The sequence below is a fragment of the Chrysoperla carnea genome, chromosome 3, assembly GCF_905475395.1.
Source record: "Chrysoperla carnea chromosome 3, inChrCarn1.1, whole genome shotgun sequence".
Taxonomy (NCBI): Eukaryota; Metazoa; Arthropoda; class Insecta; order Neuroptera; family Chrysopidae; genus Chrysoperla; species Chrysoperla carnea.
The window spans coordinates 29,310,036-29,323,171 of NC_058339.1; the positions used below are offsets into that span (position 1 = coordinate 29,310,036).

The window sequence follows — 13,136 nt, forward strand, 5'->3', positions numbered from 1 at the left end:
ATATTTATCTTATTATTAAAACATATTTGTTTGGCGTTTTTATTTCAATAAAATTATAAAATAAAAATAAAAATTTGTTCATTTTGTCTTACCTTTTTAATGTAGCCTTGACATAAGATAAAACAATTGGAAAATAATTTATGGATCAAGATGTAACCTCCATGATGGCGTTTCCCATTGGGTTTGACTTCCCACTACTATATAGCTAAAAGAATAAAAGTAATGCCCAGCCTCAAATTGTAAAAATTAGCGACAAAAAAGTTTACTAGTATCGAAAGTCGATATATCGAGATACACATACTAAATAAAAACATATCTGTAATACTAGAGAAGATTTTCATATTTCTGGTATATCTTCCGGTTTAAATATTTAAAATAACGTTGGTTTTTATTTCAATTTTTATCAAAATAAACCAAACTCCTTTCAAAATTACTAGAAATACCAAAAAATTTTATTCCCAGGAAAATCACTATTTAAGCTAAGCTTAGAAACCCAATTTTGTAGTTAATAACTATTGGTCTAAGAAGGAAAGTCTAAACTCAAAAATGAAAAATCGAGCATCAATTTTGAAACAATTTTACATTTTATTAAAAATATTCTCAAGAAATAAAAAATTAAAATAAGTACATTAGAAAAAAGAATTATTATTAATAAATTTTTTTTTTAAATAGTAAACGATTCATACCACAATATTCATTTTGCGCCATATTGTACAAACAAAACGTGTAAATACAATAATCGCATTTAGAGATAAAATAATTTGGATTCAAAAATTATAAATATCAAACAAAAACATCAAGTTAATTCGTAACTTTATTTAAATTGTTAACAAATTCATAAAATGCGTTTTTATTTTTAATGAAATTTAAAATAATAATCACAGTGCAATTGTATATGAGCGACCATTAACATTATTAACAACACTAGGAAATGGTTTGTTAACGCACCATTCATACCAAACATTTCGATCGGTAACACAACGCCATAAACTAACTTCAATATTATCACCACCACGAATATTAATTACTTCTTGCAATGGAAAGAATATTGGAAACCAACTAATCATCCCTTCTGAATACGTTCGTGGTTCTGTACTTAACATTATACCTTTATATAATTCAGTATCGAAATATCCAACAAAACCCGTTAAAATACAATTTTGTTGAGCTTGAAATCGCAATGTAACTTCACGTTTATTGTCGATTGGTTTATCTTGATTTGGATGACGAAATGTCCAACATGCCTACAAAAAAACAATTTCTAATGTAAATAAAATTTTGATAATGCTTAAAAATATCAAACATGTGAATTTGAAAGGTTTAAAGTACGACAGTATAAACAATATTTGCATGTCTTTCAAAAAAGGTAAACTTATGTAAACTTTTACAATCATCTTTTAGCCTGTTAGTAGTCGATTTTATATTTGATATATACAGTGTGTCCCCGGATAGAGGTAACTATACTTGTAAATTTTCTTATTTTGCATTTTAAGAAAAAAAGTCATTCTTTATAAGAAGTTTTGCGTATTCTGAAAAGTATGTAGGTATATTTAAAACTTCTTAATAATGTACCAAAAATTTGGAATTACTATTTTTATTTTTGGTAATCTACCCTTCTTTTTTATAAATTGGCGAAATGTTACGAAGAAAAGTTACTCGCAATTAACAATTATGACTGTATACAAAATATCAAGAATAAGTTAATTAAAAAAAAAAAAATTAATTAATTAAATAAAATGGATAAAAAAAATGTGTACAAACCTGTGCAGGCGCAATCTGATATTGATTAACTAAATGAACAACATACAATGTTTCAAAACAATACAACAAAGTTTTATCCGATGGTTGAGCAGCTCGAATTTCTGTTAACATTTTCGGACTATGAAGTGGAGCTAAATATGAGGTATATGCACACGGTATCGAAATCCCATCATCTTTTAAAACATGTTGAGCACCATCTAAACATTCCGGTGATAATTCGTTGTCGCCAAATGATCCCAATAATTCTGATACTAATATATCAGCTTTGTGATCTGGATTAAAATATCTCATATCTGTTTCTATAATTTTTACTTGATTATTCCACAATTCGGCATTTAACGCATGCAATGTGTTAACAGCATGTGGATTTTTTTCAACTGCATAGACGTTCAAATTTATTCCCGTTAATTTTCCTATAAAAATTTAATATTAAACTTTAAGAAATTAACATTATAATCAATCAACAGGTAGGTTTACTATGCAAAAGGTGTTTAGTTTAAAGGGATTTATTAATTATTTTTTTCAGAATATTTTTTGTTAAGTATACTATTAAATTTTTTAAACTTTCGAATCTTAGATATGAGCTCTCGTGTTTTCTTGTTGGAAAATAGGGTTTCAAAATCACTTTTTTGTGATTACTTATCTATTTAATTAGTACCAGAACGATATCTATACGTCTAGCCAAATAAAAAAAATTGCCTTGAGAGTCACAACTAAGAATTACAAGTCTTATTATACCATGTATATGACATATACATATAGTATATTAAGTTTAGTCCCAAGTTTGTAACGCTTAAAAATATTGATGCTACGAAACAAATTTTGGTATAGGTGTTCATAGAATCACCTAATTAGTCCATTTCCGTATGTCTGTCTGTCTGTCGTCTGTCGGTCTGTCATCACGATTACTCAAAAACGAAAAGAGATATCAAGTTGAAATTTTTATAGTGTGCTTAAGACGTAAAAAGTGGGGTCGAGTTCGTAAATGAGCAACATAGGTCAATTGGGTCTTGGGTCCGTAGGACCCATCTCTTAAACCGTTAGAGATAGAACAAATGTTTAAATGTAAAAAATGTTCCTTATAAAAAAATAAAGAACTTTTGTTTGAAACATTTTCTTGTAAACATCACTGTTTACCCACGAGGCCGCCAATTAGGTGCAAATTTTGTAGTATGTATTAATATAGGAATATCAGTTATGTGTGTATGGCTAAATAAGAGTGGAAATCTTTCTTTATTTACGTGACGTCAAAAAACAAACGATTGCGTCATCAAAACTGTCTTTACATGGTATTCCAACAATTAACTCAATCAATTGTTTGTTTTCACTTGTTTTAATCTAAAAAATATCAGAATCAAATGTAAATAATTTTTCGAAACTTAATTTTTGTCTCAATCTTGCTGCTACCAAAGATTAAAATTGCAAATTCTGGGTAAACCATGAGAGTTCGATATTTATGAAGAGCACCTTTTTTGTAGTAAACAGTTAACTTCATCCAATTTTCATACTTAAAATCCTTTACCCCACGGGCATAAAAATAAGGGGGTTTAAGCTACCAAAAACCAATGGAAGAAAATACGATTGAAAAACTGCAACTTCAAGAGAGTATAGGGTAAAAACGGAGAAACTTTTTACTAGGGAAAGTTTAGCCAAATCGACTGATTTTGAGCTAAATAAATGTGGTAGAGCATTTTTTTAAAAAATTAAGGAACACCTTGTATATTTTACAACGAAAGTTTTTTGTTTCTACTGGTTGGATAATATAATATACTCCTGAAACATTTACCTGCATTGATTGCTGCTTGAACTAGAGGACCTCTACCCGCCCCTAAAACCATTACAGTTTGCGTAGTTTCTGATCTTTTATTTTCATGAACTCGATCTTCTAATGCCTTTTGTATTGCTAGTTGATATTGTTTATATTTAATCGGATCTTTCTCAAACACTTCATAAACTTGCGCCTCCAAATTATCCGCTAATGGTTGTAATGGAAATTGTAAGAAATCTTCATATCCCGCATATTTACTGACCAAAGGTCCCATATCACCCAAATGAATCATATAAGATAAGTACAACTGAATATCTTTGTGGCGCGATTTTCCAGTAATAATAAACTGCACATCTAATGCTAAAAATTTCCTTACAATCTGTTGCATAGCTCTAGCTAATACAGGATACCCGTGTTGATTTGTTAAAAATATTGAGGTAGGAACAATTAAACATTGAACTGGTTCACCAAGCCACCGTTCAACTTCTGCTTCTGATGGAATGGCTTTTGACAATTCTAATGCTAGTGCTATTTGTTTTCGATAATTACTGGCAGTTCGTAAACGATGCCACCATTCCCATGGATCATCTTCTATTGTTGGCGGTGGAAGATCAGATCTATGCGGTGGTTCATTATAGGTTAGCGGTAATTGAGCCCAAATTATACCCGATGGGCATTTTGCAACATTGCTATATAGTAATCGGCCAAGATTTGTGCACCTAATAGATTTTACTTTCACTATAACAATATGCAATCCCAGATGAGAAGATAATGTTAGTTCTTGTTTTAATATTGCTTCACTGTTTTTTCTTATACTTGCAATTTCCGAATCAACATTTATATGTGTTGATATTGTGCCAACGATAGTTTTTGTCCATTCGGTTGTTGGCAAAATCATATCTGATCGAGTTAAGGGGCCTCGCCGATCTGAACATTTTCCACCTATTAATTGCCGTTTGTAACGAGGATGAACTAATGGTACAACCAAAAAACTATAACTTAACTTTTGTATTTCACGAACGGTTTCTTCTAAATCTGAGTAGTTACAAGCCTGTAAACCACAGGCGATTTGTTTCTTTTGCATTGTTTCTTTTTTATATATTTCACTGACTTAAGATCACATTAAAATAATAACTACTTAACCTTTAAATTTAAATTAGAGCATTTGCCGCACTCGATTGTGTCACATATAATCGTAAAACTTAAAAACGCAAGACGTAAAAATCCCTAAAATTTAATTTATATATTTGAGTGCGTTCTGCGATATCTGTTCGAGTATGTATATTACGAATGTTATTCTTTAGATTATAGTTTCATTCACGAGTTTCTATGAATATTACTTTTGTTACGCTTTCACGCAAAAACTGGGTAGATTTTGATAAAATTTCACCTTATACATCAGAATAGGACCCCCGGGAATGAGTAAAACATCCCAAAAACTACCTTTTTTCTTGTACACATGCTAGACACATATATACTAAAAGAGAATCTATATCACAGATTATAGTTTTTAATTTAAAACAGATCTGCAACTCCCTGTAAAATTTTTACTATTTTCGTTCTCTGAAGGTGCCTTTCTCCAGGTGGCTCTACACGTTATATTCGTGTAGGGCCATCTATTAGTTTTGATAATAATTTATCCATTTCAATGGTTGTTGGAGATACAAAAGTTTATATATTTTTAAATAAATAAACAATAAGTCTTTCAAAATTCATTTGCATGTCATTAAAATTCGTTAAATTTCTTTGTGTGTATTCTCAATTGATTGTCTTTATTAACATTTTATGGATTATTTGTATAGTGATATTATTTAAGTATTTTGGTCGTTTTCATTATGCCCCTGTTCATAAACTAATTAGTGTAATTTAGTCGTTTTAAGTGTGTTTATAATTTTTTCCCACTTTTTTTATGATATGTACTGATTTTATTTTAGCGCTTATACATTTAATTTTTTGTTCGACCACATAAGTATGGTCATAAATCCATCTACGACTGGCTTGTTCTACCATAGAAACGAAACTTATTTTGGTGGAAATGGTAGCATTGGTACTAGGTGATCATCGCAAATTTTTGATGAGAATTATATACATCGAGTTTTTTTAATTGTTATATTTTTAAATACAAAAAATAAATAAATACCATCTAATAATCTGAGATGCCAGATACCCGAACCACTATATTCTCTATTTGAAAGATGCACAACATTGGTAACAAATTGTTGCCATAAGTATACAGAACGCAACCTTTACGCATTTGAACAATTAAAATATTTATTGAATATTTTCGAAAACAAGATATGTTTTATTAAAAAGGAATATTATATTTTTTAATTCAAATTTTAAGATAAACTTTATTTGAAAAAAAAATCTTTCTGCGTTTAATCAATATTTTTTATTTCAATCACGTCAGTAAAAGGAAATTTCCTTATCAAATAAAAGTTTGCTGGGGGTAAACTGTTCGAGGTTAATTTATTAAAAATATGTTGATTGTCTTAATAATTTGATTATTTTTGACTATTTTGACCCCAAAATTAAACGTTTATCATATCAAATATATTTTATTTATTTTTACATTGCTAAATTCGTTACAATGTTGCTACATTTCATGAAATAGTTCACTAAAGTAATAGAATAATTTCATAATTTATAGAATAATAAATGATAACAAATAACAAAATTTAAAAGTTTATTTATAAAAAAAACAGTTCTATCAAAAAAATTAAATTGATAGCAAAGGTTAGAGGATATCTGGCAACGACGTATTTGTTTTTCTTCTTAAAATCAAAAAATTTCTGTACGAATTGATTCTATTATTTATTCAATCTTCATATTATTCACAATGGTTTTGTGCCGTATTATTTTAAAACCTAGTCACTTATCCCAATTTAAAAATGTGGTTTACAATAATTCATTAAATTTTAATATTATTAAAAAACAAATTAGCACAACACCATGCTTGACCGGTAATTATATAATTTTAATAATTTTATTAGGGCTGGATAAATACTGTAATCTTGATATTTTTAGCTCGATTATATACGGATAAACATGAATGGGTTGAAGTAGAAGGTAAAATTGGAACTGTTGGAATTTCAAAATATGCACAAGTAAGTTTATTTTTTATTTTACTAAAAAATGGCAAAAAAAAATTTATTATTTGTTAATTTCTTGAATAGGAAGCATTGGGAGATGTTGTTTTTGCTCAATTACCAGAAGCAAGTACATTATTATGCCAACATGGTTAGTTAAATAAATTAACTTTTTTTCTTTTTTTTTGAGAAAATTAATTAAAATTTTATTTTTAATTAGACGAATGTGGAGCATTAGAAAGTGTAAAAGCAGCTAGTGAATTGTACAGCCCTGTATCTGGGAAAGTTATCGAAAAAAATTCTGCAGTTGAATCAAAGCCATCTCTTATTAATTCTTCGTGTTATAATGAAGGTTTGCTTCTAAATTAAATTTCACACCGGTCAATTTTTATTTTATTTTACAATTTTTTAGGGTGGTTGTTCAAAGTAGAATTAACAAAGCCCGGTGAATTAGAAAAACTGATGGATGAAAAGAAGTATGAAGAATTCTTGAAAACAGAAGAACATTAGTATTTATAAATTTGTGAACATTTTATTTGCTAAGAATACTTAAAAATTAATATTAGCAAAAATTTTAGTTGTTTCGTTTTTTAATTTAATTAATATCAATTGTTAAGTAATTTTCTAATAAATTTCTTTGTTAAATTACCAAAAATATTTAAGCATGTACATAAAGAATAATTTTATATAATTGTAATTTGTTTAATGCAAATACACTAATAAGAAATAAAATTATAGTTTTTTATTTATTTTCGTATTAAAGGAAAATTTTGTTTCAAATATATTTAATCATAAACATATATAAATATAAAAATTGTGCGTATTTGAGATATTATCATTAAGTGTAACATGGTTCATCTATATATGTAACCCCATTTGATTAATGTTTGATATAATTTAGCATTGAAAAGTTTCTGGAAAATTTTTAAAAATATATATATGAATGAAAAACAATATATTGAGCAGCCTGAATGATTAATAAAAGTTATAACTTTTCTTAGGAACTTTTGGACAAAATTAATCTACATGTTAGATTTCAAAATTTGCAACGTTTCGTTGGTCTTTATTTTCCAACTTCATCAATTATTATATTATTCATTACGTTGGAGATGTGTAATTGTCAACAAATGTTTATTCAAATATCCACAGTATTATCCCCTTTATGTTAGGCATGCTAAGTTGAGGTAGGGGGATCTAGCTAGACTAAAACCCGCCCGCAGGAATTACCAAAGAAATGCATACAAAAAAAAAAAGATTTTTTCTTATAATCAAAATTTTTGAAGGCTAATGGTGGCCCTTAATCTATGGTGGAAACGGGCAAAGCAAGAGGACTTATCGTTTTTGGCGGATTAAAATACTCATTGAACGAAGCACTTAAATTTTTTTATAGAATCAACTTAAATTTGATTTGAAAATTCGAGTTTACCAACTTTTTAAATGTGGGATGGGGAGGGAGTGATTATTGCCGAGGAATGTAATTTTCCTTCATTAATTAATTTCTTGTCTTGATTATGCCTAGGGATTACACACAAACATATTTTGAATCACCTCTAAGTCTCAAATTTCCATATTTAAACAAGTGAAAACAAACAATTGACTGAGTTAATTGTTGAAATATCATGTATAGACAGTGAATTGATAACGCAATCGTTTGTTTTTTTACGTCACGTAAATAAAGAAAGATATCCACACATTCATAAATGATATTCCCATTTAATACATACTATAAAATTTGCAACTAATTTGCGCCCTCGGAAAAAAAAGAAATTCTGAAACTAAAACGATACCATATAGATACCACAAATATAAAAATAAGGATGTTTAATTTTTTGTTTTTTGTCAATAGATATTCCCGCAAACATATATTCAAAAGTCTGTGGCACAACAGTTTTTCTGCCAGTTTAGTAAATCTATGGATGTATTCGATCATCTTCAAGTGTAGAGTTTATTCTGCATTTGAAATAAGTCCATTTTAATTAGACTGTCATCAAGTGTCAAGTGTCATTTTTTAACTTATTTTAGATATTATCAAAATAAAAGAAAGAATACTTTAAATAGCAATTTATGATAACAAATTGATTTATAAATTCTGTGTTGCATTATAATTTGTGTTTATATAAATATCGATCTTAAATTAATAATTATTTTAAATTTGTATTAAACCATAAATTTATTGTAAATATACCTACATAATTTTTTTGTTCTTACAATGGATACGGCGGGTAGTTACGCATTTTCATCATATCACAATGGTGGTGGTACAAGAGAACAGGATTCCCAAAAATTGGCTCAAACAATTGGAACCAGTGTACAGAAAATATCCCAAAATGGTAAAATATGTTAATAATACACAAAAAATTAATACACATATTTGTCCTTAATTAGTTGGGTATTAATTTACAGTCATATTAGTTCGTGAGAGACCCTAATCATGTAGGTTCTGCAAAAATTCCACATATAGTTTGATAACTGAAAAAAAAAATAATGTGCTCGATTCGAAAGTAATTAATAATTTAGATTTGATTTACTTCAACAAATGTTTTTATCAGAATCTGAGCAAATACAACACTTTTTTTTTTAAATTTTCGTACGATTTTTATGCTTAATAGCCATTAAATTTTTGTTATAATCGTAGAATGTAATGATGTAAACTTAATATCTACCAGTCTTTCTCAAAGTGGGTGATAACGCCCCCTTCTGTGCGGTAGAGAGCTACAGGAGAGTGGAAATAATAATTTTTAATTTTCTATTAATATTAAAAATATTAATCTGTAATTGAAACCTACTTACTTTGGAGGCGCTAAAAATAATTGATTCTCGAAGTGGGTGGTAGACGAAATTAGTTTGAGAAATCTAATATAATCCCTTATGTAAAGATTTATGGACTTTCCAATAAAATTTTTATTTCTTGTTTAGTTTCTTCAATGCAACGAATGGTTAATCAACTTGGTACTCCACAAGATACTCAAGAATTACGCACCCAACTGTAAGAAATTAACTTTAAAATTTTTAATATTGATGGGGTAAAATAAAATCTTTATATTTTTTAGTCATCAAATTCAACATTACACTCAACAATTGGCCAAAGATACCAGTGGTAATTTGAAAGATTTAAGTAATTTACCACCACCAGCAAATCCGTCCGAACAACGTCAACATAAAATGCAACGTGAAAGACTTGCTGATGAATTTACAGCTTCGTTAAATAGTTTTCAAAATACTCAACGCATGGCAGCCCAAAAAGAAAAAGAGCAAATGCAGAAAACTAAAATTAATGCGGGACTCAATGAACCATATTTAGGTAAGTATATGATTTGTCGTTACAGGAGAAAAAGGTTTAATTACCTTGTGCGGCTGAATTTATTCAGATAGATTAATGTTTATTTGAATTTTTAGGTGGTATCAAACCAAAACAAAATCAGTTAATTGAACTTCAAGACAACCAAATGCAACGACAAAAACAAATTCAAGAAGAAGTGAATTTACAAATATTGCAACAGCAGGAACAATCAATACGACAATTAGAAGTTAGTTAAAATTATGCTTCATTACTATGAGTTTGAAAGACAGAAATCCTTCGTAAACTTATTGGAAATAGTACTTCAAAACTTATTTTTGAAAAAGTACTTCAAAATGTTGATTTTGCTAATAAAAAGCTACCAAAAATTTATTTCTGAAAAATACACACGCTTTCTTGCCAAAAACTTAAATTAAATTTTAAACCTTTTTTAAACTGTCAAAAACGCGGGCATCCAATTTGATGACGTAATATGGGTATCATTACACGAAATAACACAAATAAGTTTGACAGATATATTCATAGACATCTGATTATAATAAATATAAATACTTATTATCTATGGATATACCCATTGAACTAATTGATGGTCTATGGCTCATATCGATATGGCATCACAGCAAGGCTTGCCCGCGATTTAGATCACCTGATATACAGTTTAAAAATTACGATTTTTAATTTTAATATTTTAAATTATAACTTTTTTCAAATTTCATAATTTATTTTTGGCTAACGATAATACCCTATTATTGCTTTACACTACTAGAACTTATTTATTATTAATATAAAAATATGATTTCACTTTGTGACCATAATAAACTAAACAATTTCTTTTTTTCAGAGTGATATCAGTGATGTAAATCAAATCTTCAAAGAATTAGGAGCATTAGTACATGAACAAGGTGAAATTGTTGATAGTATTGAATCAAGTGTTGAACGTACTGAAGTATTCGTTCAGGAGGGTGTCCAACAATTACGACAGGCTAGTACTTATCAAAATAAACTAAGAAAAAAGAAATTCTTTTGTGCTCTTCTTGGTGCTATAGTACTTTCCATTATTGTTACATTTGTTGTTTTGGAATTGAAAGATTAATAATAGTATTTTATTTTGTTAATAATAATTAAGGCGGAGCGAAGTGTAACACTTTATTATAACCATTCCCGTAATAAGTATATCAGTAATACATATATCTTCACATTCAATTTATTTTATAAGTTATCATAAGTAATAAATTCAGTAGAAACATCTCACATAGGCTGTATTTTCAAAAGGCCTAAAGTGTCCTTTTCAGATTTCATGTTATTTTCATTATACAATATGATGTAATCAAAATAAATTTGTTTGATTAATTTCGGAAATCAGATTTGTTTGGAATATATTCAACAATTCTGGCTAAGTTGATAACTTTTACTCGCATTTACCTGGAGAAATAACCGTTTGGATATTTTCGGGTCTGCAGTTTTTTATAAGCGCCATTTATACCAATGGTAAAGAAAGCAAACTTTAAACGAAGTTCATAAGATGACGTGTGGTATAGTCAGTTTAACTTGAATTTATGGTGAATATTTTATACAAGCCAAAAAGGTTGAGAACCTGAAATTTTTAACATAATTATTTTACGTTTTATCGCCATTATCACAATTTTTAGACTAGTCAAACCTATGCGTAAAAATGTTTCGGTTCGAAAATAATATCAAATTTTATTACTTGCAATAAATCACAATGAGATTTTCGAAAAAGCTTAAAAATAATATCTGGGACAAAGTAAATGGAAAGGTTGCATAAAACATGCCAAAAAATGCGTCCGACTGAAAGTTAAGAAACAATACTATGGCAAACTATGAAAGAATTAACTTTATACAATCCCAACGATAATTTCTTTCGTGGAATTTATAATTTTTAAGTTTTTCCCTTCTTTAAAACATATACAGATGGATGTATTAGTATTGGATCTCGATTCATCCGTCACTCCGTTTGTGTTTAATGCATTTTCGAATGTATTTTAGAAAATTGGATACGATCTATACATGTTAATTTCCTGAATAAAGTGACAGAAGACTTTTTATTGATCACTCGTGTATTTTTTTATTTTTTACAAACTAAACATAGTTTTAATAAACTAATATAATCTGCAATTTGTACCAAGCTTTTCCTATCTGTCTATAATCTTCGTTTAATTTTGATTTAATCAAATAATAACATTCGATAGAAAAAATTATTATTTCTATACGAATATTTCGCTCCGTTTTAATTTTTATCTATCTATTAAAAGTATGGATTTCTAGTTATTCTTTTAAAAATGATGTCAGCTTTAATATTTACTATTTATAATACTTTATGTTACGATGCTATATATAATTATTTTTATTGGATTATGTTATCTGGAACACCATTTTATTATTATTAATATTGCAATACGTAAAATGAATACAAGATTTTTTTAAAAGCTTATTTACTTATTATTTTTATTTTAACTATGGAAATTATTGTGAACGATTTGAAATCAAGACAAATATTTTAAGTATTTTTTAAGTGAGAATTAAAACCATATGTATTCATGACCATATGATATCATCAGGGTCGGATTGTGAATTTGTGGGGCGCCTGAGCTAATACTACTGAGAGGCCTGTATAATTACTAAACTAATTGCTATTTTGTCAAAAATATTCTTTTGTAATTTAGGTATTACGGTATAGGAGAATAAAATATTTTATTTATAAACTGAGTTTTATCAAAATCTGAAACATAAATTTTTATTCGATTTTTTCTAAGGGGTACCCCTAGTTTTGGAGATATCGCTTAAAATCGCTATGAAATGAGCGATATCTTAAAAACTACTCGCCCTATCATCAAATACACCCACCAATAACTTGAATGAGTTAATATAAATAAATATAATTTTAAAAAAATCTTGAAATCATTTCAAATAAACCAATTTTTTTTATTATAGACACCGTGAATTTTAAAAATCATCATTGGATTTAAGTATATGTTAACTATCAAAAACACTTTTAGATATTTATGATTTAAACAAGTTAGCGGTAAAGATTAAAAAGATACGGAGTCTATAGGATAAAAAAATATTGTTTTTTAAGCATATTTCTTTAAATATTTAAGAACATTTTTATCTAATATCAGCTCTCATTCAATTAGTCAACTAGTTTTTATAGTATTGTTTTAACTTATCACAGTAGAATTTTTGACCAATTCTAATGAAC

The 13,136-nt window shown here is 27.9% G+C and overlaps 3 protein-coding genes across 3 annotated transcripts; 2 read left to right on the top strand and 1 right to left on the bottom strand.

Moving 5' to 3' along the window:
- Positions 1 to 850: 850 nt before the first annotated feature.
- LOC123294765 (protein arginine N-methyltransferase 5) lies at positions 851 to 4,742 on the bottom strand. The gene is made up of 3 exons (XM_044875904.1): positions 3,548 to 4,742; positions 1,762 to 2,174; positions 851 to 1,244 (listed from the first exon to the last, which is right to left on the bottom strand). The coding sequence occupies exons 1-3, from the start codon at positions 4,611 to 4,613 to the stop codon at positions 879 to 881; spliced, it is 1,845 nt and encodes a 614-aa protein (XP_044731839.1). The 5' UTR covers positions 4,614 to 4,742; the 3' UTR covers positions 851 to 878.
- Positions 4,743 to 6,336: 1,594 nt separating this feature from the next.
- LOC123295669 (glycine cleavage system H protein, mitochondrial) lies at positions 6,337 to 7,177 on the top strand. Its single transcript, XM_044877090.1, has 5 exons — positions 6,337 to 6,492; positions 6,557 to 6,636; positions 6,706 to 6,769; positions 6,839 to 6,970; positions 7,031 to 7,177. The coding sequence occupies exons 1-5, from the start codon at positions 6,369 to 6,371 to the stop codon at positions 7,126 to 7,128; spliced, it is 498 nt and encodes a 165-aa protein (XP_044733025.1). The 5' UTR covers positions 6,337 to 6,368; the 3' UTR covers positions 7,129 to 7,177.
- A 1,451-nt stretch (positions 7,178 to 8,628) lies between these two features.
- Positions 8,629 to 12,098, top strand: LOC123294902 (syntaxin-7). The gene is made up of 5 exons (XM_044876089.1): positions 8,629 to 8,948; positions 9,535 to 9,604; positions 9,669 to 9,919; positions 10,015 to 10,145; positions 10,758 to 12,098. Exons 1-5 carry the CDS (start codon positions 8,828 to 8,830, stop codon positions 11,007 to 11,009), a joined length of 825 nt encoding a protein of 274 aa, XP_044732024.1. The 5' UTR covers positions 8,629 to 8,827; the 3' UTR covers positions 11,010 to 12,098.
- The last annotated feature ends 1,038 nt before the right edge of the window (positions 12,099 to 13,136 follow it).